Source organism: Coregonus lavaretus (assembly GCF_964263955.1).
Source record: "Coregonus lavaretus genome assembly, chromosome: 17".
Taxonomy (NCBI): domain Eukaryota; kingdom Metazoa; phylum Chordata; class Actinopteri; order Salmoniformes; family Salmonidae; genus Coregonus; species Coregonus lavaretus.
The window spans coordinates 46,203,717-46,222,493 of record NC_140004.1 but is presented as its reverse complement, the minus strand read 5'-3'; the positions used below and the strand labels follow the sequence as shown (position 1 = coordinate 46,222,493).

At 37.9% G+C, this 18,777-nt stretch overlaps 1 protein-coding gene across 1 annotated transcript in view; it reads left to right on the top strand.

Annotated features, from left to right (window-relative positions):
- Positions 1–18,777, top strand: part of rasgef1ba (RasGEF domain family, member 1Ba) — a 57,060-nt gene that overhangs the window by 17,343 nt on the left and 20,940 nt on the right. Inside the window, exons 2-4 of the mRNA XM_084180518.1 lie at positions 2,502–2,696; positions 2,849–2,971; positions 9,082–9,219. Of these exons, the coding sequence (XP_084036644.1) occupies positions 2,508–2,696; positions 2,849–2,971; positions 9,082–9,219 (450 nt within the window). The 5' untranslated portion in view covers positions 2,502–2,507. The remainder of the gene's footprint in view (positions 1–2,501; positions 2,697–2,848; positions 2,972–9,081; positions 9,220–18,777) is intronic.

Below are 18,777 nucleotides of genomic sequence, written 5' to 3'. Positions count from 1 at the left end.
TGATTTGGAAAGGCACACACCTGTCTATATAAGGTCCCACAGTTGACAGTGCATGTCAGAGCAAAAACCAAGCCATGAGGTCGAAGGAATTGTCCGTAGAGCTCCGAGACAGGATTGTGTTGAGGCACAGATCTGGGGAAGGGTACCAAAACATTTCTGCTGCATTGAAGGTCCCCAAGAACACAGTGGCCTGCATCATTCTTAAATGGAAGAAGTTTGGAACCACCAAGACTCTTCCTAGAGCTGGCTGCCCGGCCAAACTGAGCAATTGGGGGAGAAGGGCCTTGGTCAGGGAGGTGAACAAGAACCCGATGGTCACTCAGACAGAGCTCCAGAGTTCCTCTGTGGAGATGGGAGAACCTTCCAGAAGGACAACCATGTCCTGTAGCACTCCACCAATCAGGCCTTTATGGTAGAGTGGCCAGACGGAAGCCACTCCTCAGTGAAAGGCACATGACAGCCCGCTTGGAGTTTGCCAAAAGCACCTAAAGACAAGATTCTTTGGTCTGATGAAACCAAGATTGAAATCTTTGACCTGAATGAAAAGCGTCATGTCTGGAGGAAACCTGGCACCATCCCTACGGTGAAGCATGGGGGTGGCAGCATCATGCTGTGAGGATGTTTTTCAGCGGCAGGGACTGTAAGACTAGTCAGGATCGAGGGAAAGATGAACGGAGCAAAGTACAGAGAGATCCTTGATGAAAACCTGCTCCAGAGTGCTCAGGATCTCAGACTGGGGCAAAGGTTCACCTTCCAACAGGGCAACGACCCTACGCATACAGCCAAGACAACGCAGGAGTGGCTTCGGGACAAGTCTCTGAATGTCCTTGAGTGGCCCAGCCAGAGCCCGGACTTGAACCCGATCAAACATCTCTGGAGAGACCTGAAAATAGCTTTGCAGCGACGCTCCCCATCCAAACTGACAGACCTTGAGAGGATCTGCAGAGAAGAATGGGAGAAACTCCCCAAATACAGGTGTGCCAAGCTTGTAGCGCCATACCCAAGAAGACTCAAGGCTGTAATAGCTGCCAAAAGGTGCTTCAAAAAGTACTGAGTAAAGGGTCTGAATAATTATGTAAATGTGATATTTCAGTTTTTTATTTTTAATAAATGTGCAGCAATTTCGACAAACCTGTTTTTGCTTTGTCATTATGGAGTATTGTGTGTAGATTATTGAGGGGAAAAAACAATTGAATCCATTTTAGAGTAAGGCTGTAACGTAACAAAATGTGGAGAAGGTTAAGGGGTCTGGAAACTTTCCAAATGCACTGTAGACTCACATGGCCTCTCAGTGGGAATAAGTGTGCGTAGTCAATGCAGTCATCACCAGGGTGTGTCTCTGTGTGTGATGGGAAAAGATAAGTAGCGTCATTGGCCACAGGACAACACTGCCCTATCAGAACAATACACTCTCACAGTGTACACTCTCCCGAGAGTCTCATACGTTTTGTGTGTGTGTGTGGGGAGATGGAGAGAAATTAGAAGCGCCTGTTTTCAGAACTAGCCTCATTTTATTGTTTGTCAACATGTGAACTTATCATGTCCGCTGTGAATGGATACACTGTGTTGTTCGGGGAAGGTGGAACCAGAAACTGAGTCGGTTCATTATTTTAAGTCAACAACATGTGCCTTTGTAGGGTTGGTTGTCATCATATCAACTGACCCTGTCAGTAAATGGATAATGGGTGCTCTGTGTTTCTCCAGTGGTGGGTGGGGGGGGGGGGGGGTTAATGTTTACTGTTTATATTGTCTATTTCATTTGCTTTGGCAATGTATACATATGTTTCCCATGCCAATAAAGCCCTTTGAATTGAGAGAGGTAGAGATAATATCTCTCTCTAATTAATGTCACTTCTCCCGGCACCTACCCATGAGCACCCTCTTTCCATTTACTGTAACCATCCTCACTTACAGTAGCTCAATGACCAAAATAGATTGTTTCAAACTCAAGGAATCATGTCATAGCTGACACACCATTCTTTCTGCAGACATCGTTGAATCTTAATTCCGAGTTTTTTACTTGGTGGCATAAAAAAAAAAAACTGAAGGAGATTTTACAAATGTTTTGTTAACAAACGTATCTGCACCGTTCTTCGAGTAAATGTTTTTATCATTTTCAGTGTAAATTGTTAAAAGTAGTCCTTGTGCATAGACTAAGTGGAAAAAAAACGGAGTCTCAGCGCAATTCCGTTACGTGGAATTGCCCATATTGTAATCACAGGACGTAGGCCCATGTGATGCAACCATTCGACTGCTTCTTTTAAGTGATACAAACCTCCCAGTTCTGTCTGTTTTGGGATGGAGAATATAATATAGCCCTGTAATCACTTTTGGGTCTGTCCAAACATATCAGAATAATAACAAGGCTATTGTTCTGAAGAGTCTCTCTTCTGTTTTCCCTCTCAGCACTACATCACTGCCCTCCGGGTGACCCTGTCCTCCTCCTCTGTCTCCGTGGGGGTTGTGTATGTGTTTTATAACCTCCTCCTTCATCCTCCCAGGACAATATGCCTCAAACGCCACTGCTGACCGGCCTGCTGGTCTCCAGTGGTTACAATAAGAACCTGTACCAGAACCAGACCAAGGAGGAGGGATACAGTAACGCGGGATTATATTACCATGACAACACCCTTGTGTCGGGCTCACTGGAGGCCCTCATACACCACCTGGTTCCCTCCATGGACTACTACCCTGATGTGAGTGACTCTGTCTGTCTGTCTGTCTGTCTGTCTCGGTCCGTCTGTCTGTTGTCCACAAACTCTCTGTATTCTCAAAAGTTATTGACACCTCTCTCTTAATTTCTCTCCTCCTCCGCTCTCTACCTTCCCTCCCTCTTTTCTCTGCACAGATGACGTACTCCTTCACCTTCCTGCTTTCCTCTCGTCTATTCATCCACCCCTACGAGCTCATGTCCAAGGTGTGTCACCTGTGTGTGGAGCAGCAGAGACTGAGTGACCCTCAGGCAGACAAGGTAACACAAAACCTCCATTATACAATACTCTATTAGCTATATTAAACTATACTCTATTAGCTATACTATACTCTATTAGCTATATTATACTATACTCTATTAGCTATATTAAACTATACTCTATTAGCTATATTAAACTATACTCTATTAGCTATATTAAACTATACTATATTAGCTATATTATACTATACTCTATTAGCTATATTAAACTATACTCTATTAGCTATATTAAACTATACTCTATTAGCTATATTATACTATACTATATTAGCTATATTATACTATACTATATTCGCTATATTATACTCTAGTAGCTATATTATACTATACTCTATTAGCTATATTAAACTATACTATATTAGCCATATTATACTATACTCTATTAGCTATATTATACTATACTATATTGGCTATATTATACTATACTCTATTAGCTATATTATACTATACTCTATTAGCTATATTATACTATACTCTATTGGCTATATTATACTATACTCTATTAGCTATATTATATTATACTCTATTAGCTGCATTATATTATACTATATTCTTAGCTATATTATACTATACTCTATTAGCTATATTAAACTATACTATATTGGCTATATTATACTATATTAGCTATAATATGCTATACTCTAGTAGCTATATTAAACTATACTTTATTAGCTATATTAAACTATACTCTATTAGCTATATTATACTATATTAGCTATAATATGCTATACTCTAGTAGCTATATTAAACTATACTCTATTAGCTATATTAAACTATACTCTATTAGCTATATTAAACTATACTCTAGTAGCTATATTATACTATACTCTATTAGCTATATTATATTATACTCTATTAGCTGCATTATATTATACTATATTCTTAGCTATATTATACTATACTCTATTAGCTATATTAAACTATACTCTATTAGCTATATTAAACTATACTATATTAGCTATATTATATTCTAGTAGCTATATTAAACTATACTCTAGTAGCTATATTATACTATACTATAGTAGCTATATTATACTATACTCTATTAGCTATATTATACTATACTCTAGTAGCTATATTATACTATACTCTATTAGCTATATTAAACTATACTCTAGTAGCTATATTATACTGTACTCTATTAGCTATATTAAACTATACTATATTAGCTATATTATACTATACTCTATTAGCTATATTATACTATACTCTAGTAGCTATATTATACTATACTCTATTAGTTATATTAAACTATACTCTATTAGCTATATTAAACTATACTCTAGTAGCTATATTATACTATACTCTATTAGCTATATTATATTATACTCTATTAGCTGCATTATATTATACTATATTCTTAGCTATATTATACTATACTCTATTAGCTATATTATACTATACTCTATTAGCTATATTAAACTATACAATATTAGCTATATTAAACTATACTCTAGTAGCTATATTATACTATACTCTATTAGCTATATTATATTATACTCTATTAGCTGCATTATATTATACTACATTCTTAGCTATATTATACTATACTCTATTAGCTATATTATACTATACTCTATTAGCTATATTATATTATACTCTATTAGCTGCATTATATTATACTATATTCGTAGCTATATTATACTATACTCTATTAGCTATATTATATTATACTCTATTAGCTGCATTATATTATACTATATTCTTAGCTATATTATACTATACTCTATTAGCTATATTATACTATACTCTATTAGCTATATTAAACTATACTCTATTAGCTATATTAAACTATACTCTAGTAGCTATATTATACTATACTCTATTAGCTATATTATGTTATACTCTATTAGCTGCATTATATTATACTATATTCTTAGCTATATTATACTATACTCTATTAGCTATATTATACTATACTCTATTAGCTATATTAAACTATACTCTATTAGCTATATTATACTATACTCTATTAGCTATATTATATTATACTCTATTAGCTGCATTATATTATACTATATTCTTAGCTATATTATACTACACTCTATTAGCTATATTAAACTATACTCTATTAGCTATATTATATTCTAGTAGCTATATTAAACTATACTCTATTAGCTATATTATACTATATTAGCTATACTATACTCTAGTAGCTATATTATACTCTATTAGCTATATTATACTATACTCTAGTATCTATATTATACTCTATTAGCTATATTAAACTATACTCTAGTAGTTATAATATACTATACTCTATTCACTATATTATAATCTATTAGCTATACTATACTATATTAGCTATATTCTATTATACTCTATTAGCTATATTATATTATACTATACTATATTAGCTATAGTATATTATACTCTATTAGCTGCATTATATTATACTATATTCTTAGCTTTATTAAACTATACTCTATTAGCTATATTATACTATACTCTAGTAGCTATATTACACTCTAGTAGCTATATTATACTCTATTAGCTATATTATACTATACTCTATTCACTATATTATACTATACTCTATTAGCTATATTATACTATATTATACTCTGTTAGCTATATTATACTATATTCTATTAGCTATATTAAACTATACTATATTAGCTATATTATACTATACTCTATTCACTATATTATAATCTATTAGCTATAATATACTCTATTAGCTATACTATATTAGCTATATTCTATTATACTCTATTAGCTATATTATATTATACTATACTCTATTAGCTATATTATATTATACTCTATTAGCTGCATTATATTATACTATATTCTTAGCTTTATTAAACTATACTCTATTAGCTATATTATACTATACTATATTTGCTATATTCTATTCTATTCGCTATATTATACTATACTCTATTAGCTATATTAAACTATACTCTATTAGCTATAGTATACTATACTCTATTAGCTATATTAAACTATACTCTATTAGCTATACTATACTCTATTAGCTATATTATAATATACTCTATTATCTATATTAAACTATACTCTATTAGCTATATTACACTATACTCTATTAGCTATATTAAACTATACTCTATTAGCTATACTATATTAGCTGTATTATACTATACTCTATTAGCTATAGTATATTATACTCTATTAGCTATATTATATTATACTCTATTAGCTGTATTATATTATACTATATTCTTAGCTATATTATACTATAATCTATTGACTATACTCTATTAGCTATATTATACTATATTCTTAGCTGTATTATACTATACTCTATTAGCTATATTCTATTAGCTATATTATATTATACTATATTCTTAGTTGTATTATACTATACTCTATTGACTATACTCTATTAGCTATATTATATTATACTATATTCTTAGCTGTATTATACTATACTCTATTAGCTATATTATATTATACTATATTCTTAGCTATATTATACTATACTCTATTGACTATACTCTATTAGATATATTATACTATATTCTTAGCTGTATCATACTATACTCTATTAGCTATATTATATTATACTATATTCTTAGCTATATTATACTATACTCTATTAGCTATATTATACTATATTCTTAGCTATAGTATACTATACTCTATTGACTATATTATAATCTATTAGCTATAATATACTCTATTAGCTATATTCTATTATACTCTATTAGCTATATTATATTATACTATACTCTATTAGCTATATTATATTATACTCTATTAGCTGCATTATATTATACTATATTCTTAGCTTTATTAAACTATACTCTATTAGCTATATTATACTATACTATATTTGCTATATTCTATTATATTCGCTATATTATACTATACTCTATTATCTATATTAAACTATACTCTATTAGCTATAGTATACTATACTCTATTAGCTATATTAAACTATACTCTATTAGCTATACTATACTCTATTAGCTATATTATAATATACTCTATTATCTATATTAAACTATACTCTATTAGCTATATTACACTATACTCTATTAGCTATATTAAACTATACTCTATTAGCTATACTATATTAGCTGTATTATACTATACTCTATTAGCTATAGTATATTATACTCTATTAGCTATATTATATTATACTCTATTAGCTGTATTATATTATACTATATTCTTAGCTATATTATACTATAATCTATTGACTATACTCTATTAGCTATATTATACTATATTCTTAGCTGTATTATACTATACTCTATTAGCTATATTCTATTAGCTATATTATATTATACTATATTCTTAGTTGTATTATACTATACTCTATTGACTATACTCTATTAGCTATATTATATTATACTATATTCTTAGCTGTATTATACTATACTCTATTAGCTATATTATATTATACTATATTCTTAGCTATATTATACTATACTCTATTGACTATACTCTATTAGATATATTATACTATATTCTTAGCTGTATCATACTATACTCTATTAGCTATATTATATTATACTATATTCTTAGCTATATTATACTATACTCTATTAGCTATATTATACTATATTCTTAGCTATATTATACTATACTCTATTGACTATACTCTATTAGCTATATTATATTATACTATATTCTTAGCTGTATTATACTATACTCTATTAGCTATATTATATTATGCTATATTCTTAGCTATATTATACTATACTCTATTGACTATACTCTATTAGCTATATTATATTATACTATATTCTTAGCTGTATTATACTATACTCTATTAGCTATATTATACTATATTCTTAGCTGTATTATACTATACTCTATTAGCTATATTATATTATACTATATTCTTAGCTATATTATACTATACTCTATTGACTATACTCTATTAGATATATTATACTATATTCTTAGCTGTATTATACTATACTCTATTAGCTATATTATACTATATTCTTAGCTGTATTGTACTATACTCTATTATACTATATTCTTAGCTGTATTGTACTATACTCTATTAGCTATATTATATTATACTATATTCTTAGCTGTATTATACTATACTCTATTAGCTATATTATACTATATTCTTAGCTGTATTATACTATACTCTGTTAGCTATATTATATTATACTATATTCTTAGCTGTATTATACTATACTCTGTTAGCTATATTATACTATATTCTTAGCTTTATTATACTATACTCTATTAGCTATATTATATTATACTATATTCTTAGCTGTATTGGACTATACTCTATTAGCTATATTATACTATATTCTTAGCTATATTATACTATACTCTATTGACTATACTCTATTAGCTATATTATATTATACTATATTCTTAGCTGTATTATACTATACTCTATTAGCTATATTATACTATATTCTTAGCTGTATTGTACTATACTCTATTATACTATATTCTTAGCTGTATTGTACTATACTCTATTAGCTATATTATACTATATTCTTAGCTGTATTATACTATACTCTATTAGCTATATTATATTATACTATATTCTTAGCTATATTATACTATACTCTATTGACTATACTCTTAGCTATATTATATTATACTATATTCTTAGCTGTATTATACTATACTCGATTAGCTATATTATACTATATTCTTAGCTGTATTGTACTATACTCTATTATACTATATTCTTAGCTGTATTGTACTATACTCTATTAGCTATATTATATTATACTATATTCTTAGCTTTATTGTACTATACTCTATTAGCTATATTATATTATACTATATTCTTAGCTGTATTATACTATACTCTATTAGCTATATTATACTATATTCTTAGCTGTATTGTACTATACTCTATTATACTATATTCTTAGCTGTATTGTACTATACTCTATTAGCTATATTATATTATACTATATTCTTAGCTATATTATACTATACTCTATTGACTATACTGTATTATACTATTATACTTTCTTAATGAAGATCAGTTTATTTAGCTGATGTATGTTGTAGTATTCTGCCACAGAGAAGCTTGCTTGTGTTCCTGACTATGTTGAGTGTTTCTGCGCCCAGATTAATGTATATATTCATTTACAGACTTGGGTGTTACAAAATATAACCATGATCAAATAAGTATGTGTATCTTTCAGATGAGGATCAGGAAGATGGCTCCCAAGATCCTGCAGCTGCTCCAGGAGTGGACAGAGACGTTCCCCTACGACTTCAGAGATGAGAGGATGATGAGGAGCCTGAAGGAGTTGACCCAACGACTGGCCTCGGGAGATGAGGTACAGTCACATTATTTAAACGTTATTGTCCCTGAAGGGAAATTCACTGTGTAGCCAGGAGTACATTCGACACAGGGAATAGAGTGCACATCTAACAAAGGCACACACAAGACAAGTTAGTCAGTCCTCCAACGCCAACAACCTGGTTAAGGGGAAAAAGAGAAAAGGGATCATAAGTACCTTACTGTGATGGTTTTCAATGAAAAAATAAACAAAAATAGCTTCTTAGCAAGGAGCAATTTCTCAAGCAAGAGTTTTGCTATGACTGTCTGGGAGTGGTCTGAGGGGGGAGGGGGGAAATTGAAAACTAGCTGTTATTGGCAGAGAGGTTTGGAGCTATTTTTCTTATTGGTCTATGAACTGATTTATCGCATTGGCGTTATCATCATTTTCACAGTATTATTCCAACCTCATAGTGTGGAAATACAGCGCCTTCGGAAAGTTCTCAGACCCTTTGACTTTTTCCACATTTTGTTACGTTACAGCCTTTTTCTAAAATTGATTAAATTGTTTTTTTTCCCCTCATCAGTCTACATACAATACCCCATAATGACAAAGCAAAAATAGTTTATCAATTTTTGCAAATGTATTACAAATAAAAAACAGATATCACATTTACATAAGTATTCAGACCCTTTACTCAGTACTTTCTTGAAGCACCTTTGGCAGCGATTACAGCATCGAGTCATTTTGGGTATGACGCTACAAGCTTGGCACACCTGTATTTGGGGAGTTTCTCCCATTCTTCTCTGCAGATCCTCTCAAGCTCTGTCAGGTTGGATGGGAAGCGTTGCTGCACAGCTATTTTCAGGTCTCTCCAGAGATATTTGATTCGGGTTCAAGCCCGGCTCTGGCTGGGCCACTCAAAGACATTCAGAGACTTGTCCCGAAGCCACTCCTGCGTTGTCTTGGCTGTGTGCTTAGGGTCGTTGTCCTGTTGGAAGGTGAACCTTCGCCCCAGTCTGAGGTCCTGAGTGCTCTGGAGCAGGTTTTCATCAAGGATCTCTCTGTACTTTGCTCCGTTCATCTTTGCCTCGATCCTGACTTGTCTCCCAGTCCCTGCCGCTGAAAAACATCCCCACAGCATGATGCTGCCACCACCACGCTTCACCGTAGGGATGGTACCAGGTTTCCTCCAGACGTGACGCTTGGCATTCAGGTCAAAGAGTTCAATCTCGGTATCATCAGACCAGAGAATCTTGTTTCTCATGGTCTGAGAGTATTTAGGTGCCTTTTGGCAAACTCCAAGCAGGCTGTCATGTGCCTTTTACTGAGGAGTGGCTTCGGTCTGGCCACTCTACCATAAAGGCCTGATTGGTGGAGTGCTGCAGAGATGGTTGTCCTTCTGGAAGTTTTTCCCATCTCCACAGAGAAACTCTAGAGCTCTGTCAGAGTGACCATCATGTTCTTGGTCACCTCCCTGACCTAGGCCCTTCTCCCCCGATTGCTCAGTTTGGCCGGGCGGCCAGCTCTAGGAAGAGCCTTGGTGGTTCCAAACTTCTTCCATTTAAGAATGATGGAAGCAACTGTGTTCTTGGGGACCTTCGATGCTTTAGTGTGATTGGGTGGGGGAAGATTTCTCGTGCCACAAAGCAGTTTTTTGAGCCTGGCCGAATCAAAAGAAAATAGCTATTGTTCCACAGGCCCGGCAGGCAACTTTCTGTCAACTCAACTCTTCTGCTCTGCTCCTCCTTAGGCTGCAGTTGAATTGTTCCACTATTGCTGATTTGAATGTCACTGGCTTAGCACTGGTTTGCTTGGCCTGCGTCCCAAATGGTAACCCTATTCCCTTTTTATAGTGCACTACTTTAGACAAGGACACACAGGGAAGGTTTCCATTTGGGACACAGCCTCAGTTTCCTCCACAGGGATGTTTTCATGGTGGTTTTAGAGGGATTACTTCCTATGATGACCTATTACTTCGATGGATGTAGAACCTGCACCAAACACATTTAGTACCGCGGCTATAACAACACGGGAATATTCATGGCTGTGTAAGCACCAAGAGAGAGGCTGCTAGCTTTAGCTGTCTCTAACCCGGCTAAACCTAGCCCTGCTTCATTTACTTGGCTAAGTAATCTATACTGAATAAAAATATATATGCAACATGTGAAGTGTTGGTCCCATGTTTCATGAGGTGAGAACATTTCCATATGCACAAAAAGCTTATTTCTCTCAAATGTTGTACACAAATTTGTTTACATGTACATTTTAGTCGACGCTCTTATCCAGAGCGACTTACAGTAGAGTGCATACATTTTGATAGTTAATTTTTTTCTTCTTCGTACTGGTCCCCCGTGGGAATCGAACCCACAGCCCTGCCGTTGCAAGTGCCATGCTCTACCATCTGAGCCACACAGGACCTACATCCCTGTTAGTGAGCACTTCTCCTTTGCCAAGATAATCCAGCCACCTGACAGGTGTGGCATATCAAGAAGCTGATTAAAAAGCATGATCATTACACAGGTGCACCTTGTGCCGGGGACAATAAAAGACCACTCAAATGTGCAGTTTTGTCACACAACTCATTGCCACAGATGTCTCTAGTTTTGAGGGAGCGTGCAATTGGCATGCTGACTGCAGGAATGTCCACCAGAGCTGTTGCCGGAGAATTGAATGTTCATTTCTCTACCATAAGCCACCTCGAATGTCGTTTTAGAGAATTTGGAATTTGTCAGTACGTCCAACCGGCCTCACAACCGCAGACCATGTGTAACCACACCAGCCCAGGACCTCCACATCTGGCTTCTTCACCTGCGGGATTATCTGAGGGGGTGCTGAGGAGTATTTCTGTCTATAATAAAGCCCTTTTGTGGGGGAAAACTCATTCTGATTGGCTGGGCCTGGCTCCCCAGTGGGAGCACTTGCGTAGTCATGTGAAATCCATAGATTAGGCCTAATGAATTTATTTCTGTTTGACTGATTTCCTTATATGAACTGTAACTCAGTAAAATCTTTGAAATTGTTGCATTTTATATTTTTTGTTCAGTATATTTTTGCAATGTCATGGTGGACCTAAAGCTTTCTTTGAAGACCAGAGACAATCTGTCCCCTTCCCAAACCCGTTCATTGGGTTACAGACCCCAATGTTCTGTCCTGAGGTAAATATTTCCCCTTTTACAGTTAGTGGGAACACTTAATTTGATTAGCGACTCATGAATGACTGCTGACAATTTCAGACGTTTCTCAATGGCTTGGAATGTGCTTGGGAATCAGCCAACCAGTGTGTGTGTGAGACTGGCAGAGTGGGGGTGGTAAGTTAACGACAGGCAGCAGGGGGCTGGTTAGGACCAGACAGTGATGGAGGACACATCCATCTGCTCTTTGACATCTGTAACCTAGAAACACAGTGCTGCCCGCCCCTGGTACTCTGAGCACGATCTGTCAATAGTACAGCACGAGTATTGATCAGGCTTTAATCTGAAAATCAATAATATCTCTCATGACACATAGCTAAACTCTCCCCAACCTCCACCTCTATCCCTGTGAGTCCTTGGATAACCTCCCTCCAGTACACTGATGAAGTAGCGACCTGGCTTACTGTCTGTTTGGCCTCCCTCCAGTACACTGATGAAGTAGCGACCTGGCCTCTCTCCAATACACTGATAAAGTAGCAACCTGGCCTACTGGTCACGCACGTAGGTCGTTCCACCAATTAGGTGCCTTTTGAGAAGTGTAACCCCATTCGATTTCACCTCATTCTAAAATTGTCGTAAAGAGCACATGTTCAACTTGATAAAAAAAAAATGTTTTTCTATCTCAAGAGGTTAAATAAAAAAAATTACTATAGTAAGGCCTATTAAGTGCCAAATAAAGTAACAGGGTTGACAGTGTCAGGGTTGACAGTGTCAGGGTTGACAGTGTCAGGAATTAATACACAAGCAGCATTATCAAACTGGGATAATGTTTTAGGTTACACCGGCAAGTATAACAATATTTGCCAGGGCATATTTTTAAAAAATTATAAATCAGATTATTTCACATGGAGATGAGGGAAGCTAAAAAGGCTAGCTAACTTGCTATGTTTTTAGCCAGGCTAAAGGCATCTAGCCAGGCTAAAGGCAGCTAGCCAGGCTAAAGGCAGCTAGCCAGGCTAAAGGCAGCTAGCCAGGCTAAAGGCAGCTAGCCAGGCTAAAGGCAGCTAGCCAGGCTAAAGGCAGCTAGCCAGGCTAAAGGCAGCTAGCCAGGCTAAAGGCATCTAGCCAGGCTAAAGGCATCTAGCCAGGCTAAAGGCAGCTAGCCAGGCTAAAGGCATCTAGCCAGGCTAAAGGCATCTAGCCAGGCTAAAGGCAGCTAGCCAGGCTAAAGGCAGCTAGCCAGGCTATAGGCAGCTAGCCAGGCTATAGGCAGCTAGCCAGGCTAAAGGCAGCTAGCCAGGCTAAAGGCAGCTAGCCAGGCTAAAGGCAGCTAGCCAGGCTAAAGGCAGCTAGCCAGGCTAAAGGCAGCTAGCCAGGCTAAAGGCAGCTAGCCAGGCTAAAGGCAGCTAGCCAGGCTAAAGGCAGCTAGCCAGGCTAAAGGCAGCTAGCTACTACTAGGAAGGGAAGGCGACTCTTCCTTGCTTTCACAAAATGAAATGTAAAAAAAACAACAACAAAAACGGTGCGGATATCACGCTACCAAACGGTATCCGCTGCTCCAGGAAATCCCACTCCGCCCACACGCACACACGTACGTAGATCAACAGAGTGACGTTTGTACTAACCTGAACACTGTTCTCTGGCGATAAGTAATCGGCTGATTAACACATGCTATTATTACTAAGGAGAATGCATTTACATTTCATGGTAGTTAATCTAGACATTTATATACAGTAAATAATCTAGGCTTTCAACAGGCTCAATGCCTTGGGGTTTTCTGCCGCCTCTTGCTAGCCCAGAGTACTACGGGAAATGTGTGTGTGTGTGTGTGTGTGTGTGTGTGTGTGTGTGTGTGTGTGTGTGTGTGTGTGTGTGTGTGTGTGTGTGTGTGTGTGTGGTGGTAGTTCTGGTTGTTTCACTCAACTCACTGACGGAACCACACTATTTACTCCACCAGCTCACTCCTTGATGTTCCACTGGGTCTGTCATTATATATGTGGTCAGATATATATCGTTTTTTTTTTCTTCTCCCGCCTCCCGGAGTCCTCCTTACTAGCTAGCTGGAGGCGGGGGGGGGGGCGACGCCGGTAGACCAGTGTCCTTCGCTCCCGCCTGCAGAACACCTGCCCTCGCCACCGTTAACAGAAGTGCGGGAAAACAGAAGGACACTGTCTACTGTTGTCGCCACCCGCCTCTTCTTCTGTGGGGTTTATCACCGGTTGGCATCCAACGTTATGGTACCCACTGTACTGAAGCACCCCTCACCTCCCGCCTGTCCTAGCTTAACAATGGACCAACAGAAGTAGAAAGATAGGTTCCTGCAGATGCAGGAATGCCCTGAATTGCAGGCCACAATTGCACCCTTCTCTTAGGATCTGGATACGGGATTTGACCTATATATTTTTTTTAACGTTTTTTTATAAGTATTTTTTTCAGACAGACGTGAGCATGCTCAGGAGGAGTGGTATAAACAGAGACTATGCTACTGGCACACTGGGATGGCAGCAAGGGAAGCAGATAGCCTAGCCGTTAGAGCGTTGGGCCAGTAACCGAAAGGTTGTTAATTCGAATCCCCGAGCCGACAAGGTGAAAAATCTCTGTGCCCTTGAGCAAGGCCTTAATTGCGCCAGGGTCACGGTTGATAATGGCAGACCCTGGCCGTGACCCGACCCTCCTAGGGTGTCTCAGGGAGAGTGGGATATGCAAAAAACACATTTCCAATAGGACAAATATAAGAACCCATCAAATTATTATTAAGAGTGATTGCATTCCATCTCTAAGTGTGATATGCACTTAAGTTCTCTCTCTCTCTCTCTCTCTCTCTCTCTCTCTCTCTCTCTCTGTCTCTCTCTCTCTCTCTCTCTCTCTCTCTCTCTCTCTCTCTCTCTCTCTCTCTCTCTCTCTCTCAAGCTGTCTGATCTGCATTACATGAGAAAGAGAACCTTCAGGTGCTGGTCAGGTGGTCCCCACCAGGAGGTGATGTCACAGAGCCAGGAAAGAGAGGGCTGAGGAGGAGGAGGGAGGGGTTTAGAAGCTAACTGGTTCTCTCGTGAGGTGGGGTGGGGGGGTCGCAAGCAGCGAGACAGTCTGTTGCTCTTTCTGATGCCAAGGTTGAGGGTGGCGTAGGCCCCAAACCCAAGCTTAGCCCCTAAAGCCCCCCCCCCCCCCCGTTCAACAGTGACATTTGTCGCTGCTCATCTCTCCCGCTACGTGGAAATGTCAGCCTGGTATCTCCATGAATGGTCTCTAATTTTAGAAACTGAGCAGAGCCACCCTCTGTCCCTTCTCCCTCTGTCTGTGAAAGAAAGGAGAGCGGATGACAGAAGTCTCGACAGATGGCTGAATGCTTTGAAGTGGCCACCGACCATGTCTTACACTAGGCTACTGATCATATGTAGGCATAGGAAAATGATGAAAGTCCCAGGATATTGTGGAACGTCACGAATGTATGTCATCCACATGTTCTGAATATGTTCTGATGAATAGTCTAGTTACGATTGACTAGTTTTAATGGTTCGTTGCTGAGTTCAGGCGTCAGGTGCACTTGTAATGGATAAAGTCCACCTTGTGTGCATCAAAAAATGGCACCCTTTTCCCCTCATAGGGCTCTGGTCAACAGTAGTGCACTATATAGGGAATAGGGTGCCATTTCAGACGTAGACTCTGAGTGACTATGCTTGTCAGAACTATATAATACAATAGCATCTCCAGCTAAAGTACCAAGGGGTGTGGTGTGTGTGTGTGTGTGTGTGTGTGTGTGTGTGTGTGTGTGTGTGTGTGTGTGTGTGTGTGTGTGTGTGTGTGTGTGTGTGTGTGTGTGTGTGTGTGTGTGTGTGTGTGTGTGTGTGTGTGTGTGTGTGTGTGTGTGTGTGTGTGTGTGTGTGTGTGTGGCATTGCCAGTAATTCAACCACTTCAGACCACAACGAGGAATGCATTACGACCAGCACTGATAAGTGCATTTCAGAAAAGCCTGGCCTCCCCTCTCTGCCACTCTACCCATAACGCTCCTGATAGATTGATGGGCCGCCATTCAATTTCCCCAAGTGCCTTGGCAGCACAGCACTGCCTCAGAAAAGACTGCAGAAAGAGATGAGGCCTGCGTTTTACACACTAATTGGGTCTTTTGACCAATCAGATCAGCTCTGAAAAAGATCTGATGTGAAAAGATCTTTATGTGATTGGTCAAAAGACCAATTAGTGGAAAAACGCAGTCAGAGAGAGCGAGAGGAAAAGTGTGATTACAGGCTCTACAATAATACACATCCATCAAATGAAGGAAAGTTTGTCGAGCAAACTGGCGTGGGTCTGCTGAACTGATCTTGAGACTTGTTTGCAGAACCTAGTTTCTCTGTGGCTGAATTGGCAGAAAGGAGGTTGAGGGAGACCGGGTGTGGGGATGAGCTGGAAGGCCCCTTCAGGAAGCATTCAGGAACAGGTTATTTTATCTGTTGGAGGCCCCTTGTAAGCATTCAGGAACAGGTTATTTTATCTGTTGGAGGCCCCTTGTAAGCATTCAGGAACAGGTTATTTTATCTGTTGGAGGCCCCTTGTAAGCATTCAGGAACAGGTTATTTTATCTGTTGGAGGCCCCTTGTAAGCATTCAGGAACAGGTTATTTTATCTGTTGGAGGCCCCTTGTAAGCATTCAGGAACAGGTTATTTTATCTGTTGGAGGCCCCTTGTTTTACTTTTTTTTATTTATTTAACCTTTATTTAACCAGGTAAGCCAGTTGAGAACAAGTTCTCATTTACAACTGCAACCTGGCCAAGATAAAGCAAAGCAGTGCGATTTAAAAACAACAACAACACAGAGTTACATATGGAATAAACCAGGGGTGTCAAACTCATTTTAGCTCAGGGGCCACATGGAGGAAAATCTATTCCCAAGTGGGCCGGACCGGAAAAATCATGGTATATATAACTTAAAAACAACAACTTCAGATTGTTTTCTTTGTTTTAATACGATCAACATACAACATAAAGCTGGAGCCTGAGGACAGTGTGTCCAAAATAGTACAAGCACAACATCACTATTAATCATAAAACACGTCAAGTTTATTTGAAAATTCTAAAGAAAAAGAACACACAATGCCTAAGTGATTAACAGAACTGTTTCACAGATCACAGAACTATATCAGGGTGTCATTTCTCAGGCAGAAATGTAGATGAAAATAATGAAATCCTGTTCCCCAAACAAGTGCAAGAACCACAGAGTCAAGAATAGGTTAAATATACAAATAAAATAAAATCAATTAAAAACAATAGCACATCAACATAAAAACATATAAACATAAATCTGAAAGCATTGCTCAAACTCCCGTAACAGTCCCGTTATTTTATCTTTGAACCGCTTCATGTCTGCCACATGTTGGGTCGCGCACACATTTTTCAGACAGGGGAAGTGAGCTGCATCACCACCGGCAAGTTGCGTCTCCCACAATGACAGCTTCAACTTGAAAGAACGTATGCTGTCATAATACTGCGTGACAACTTTGTTGCGCCCTTGCAGCTGTTTGTTCAAGTTATTCAGGTGCTCTGTAACATCCACCATAAATGCAAGGTCCTGCATCCATTCTGCGGAATGAAATTCTAACACTGGTTTGCCCTTTTCTTCCATGAACTGTTCAATTTCTTCTCGTAAATCAAAGAAACGGCTCAGCACAGCACCTCGGCTTAACCATCTTACCTCAGTGTGGTATGGCAGGCCATAGATGTGGTCTTTCTCTCTGAGAAGGCTGTCAAACTGACGGTGATTCAGGCTTCTGGATCGGATGAAATTAACAGTTTGGATGACCACCTTCATGACGTTATCCATCTTTAATGACTTGCAACATAAAGCCTCCTGGTGCAAAATACAGTGAAAAGTCAAAAGATCACGTCCTCCATTTGCAGATTGCACTTTCTCTCTGAACTTTGTCACAACGCCTGCTTTTTTCCCGATCAGTGAGGGCGCACCATCTGTAGCCAGGCTGACAGCGCGGGACCAGTCCACTCCGACCCTGTCCAGCGCGCCGACGAGTGCGGTAAAAATATCAGCTGCTGTTGTTGTATATGTCATCGGCACCAACTCCACGAACTCCTCGGTGACGGTCAATGTGTCATCAACTCCGCGGATGAAAATGGCCAGTTGTGCAACATCTGTAATGTCCGTGCTTTCATCAATTGCAACCGAAAACGCAATAAATGACTTTACTTTTTGCTTCAACTGGCTGTCCAAATCCACTGAAAGATCGGAAATCCTGTCTGCAACTGTGTTTCTTGTCAGGCTGATATTTGCAAAAGCCTGCCGCTTTTCAGGGCACACAATCTCCGCTGCCTTCATCATGCATGTTTTTACAAATTCACCCTCACTAAATGGTTTTGAAGCCACTGCGATTTCATTAGCAATGAGGTAGCTAGCTTTCACTGCAGCGTCACTGATGTCTCGGCTGTGAGTAAACACAGACTGCTGTTTCTTCAGACCCGCCAACAGTTCATTCA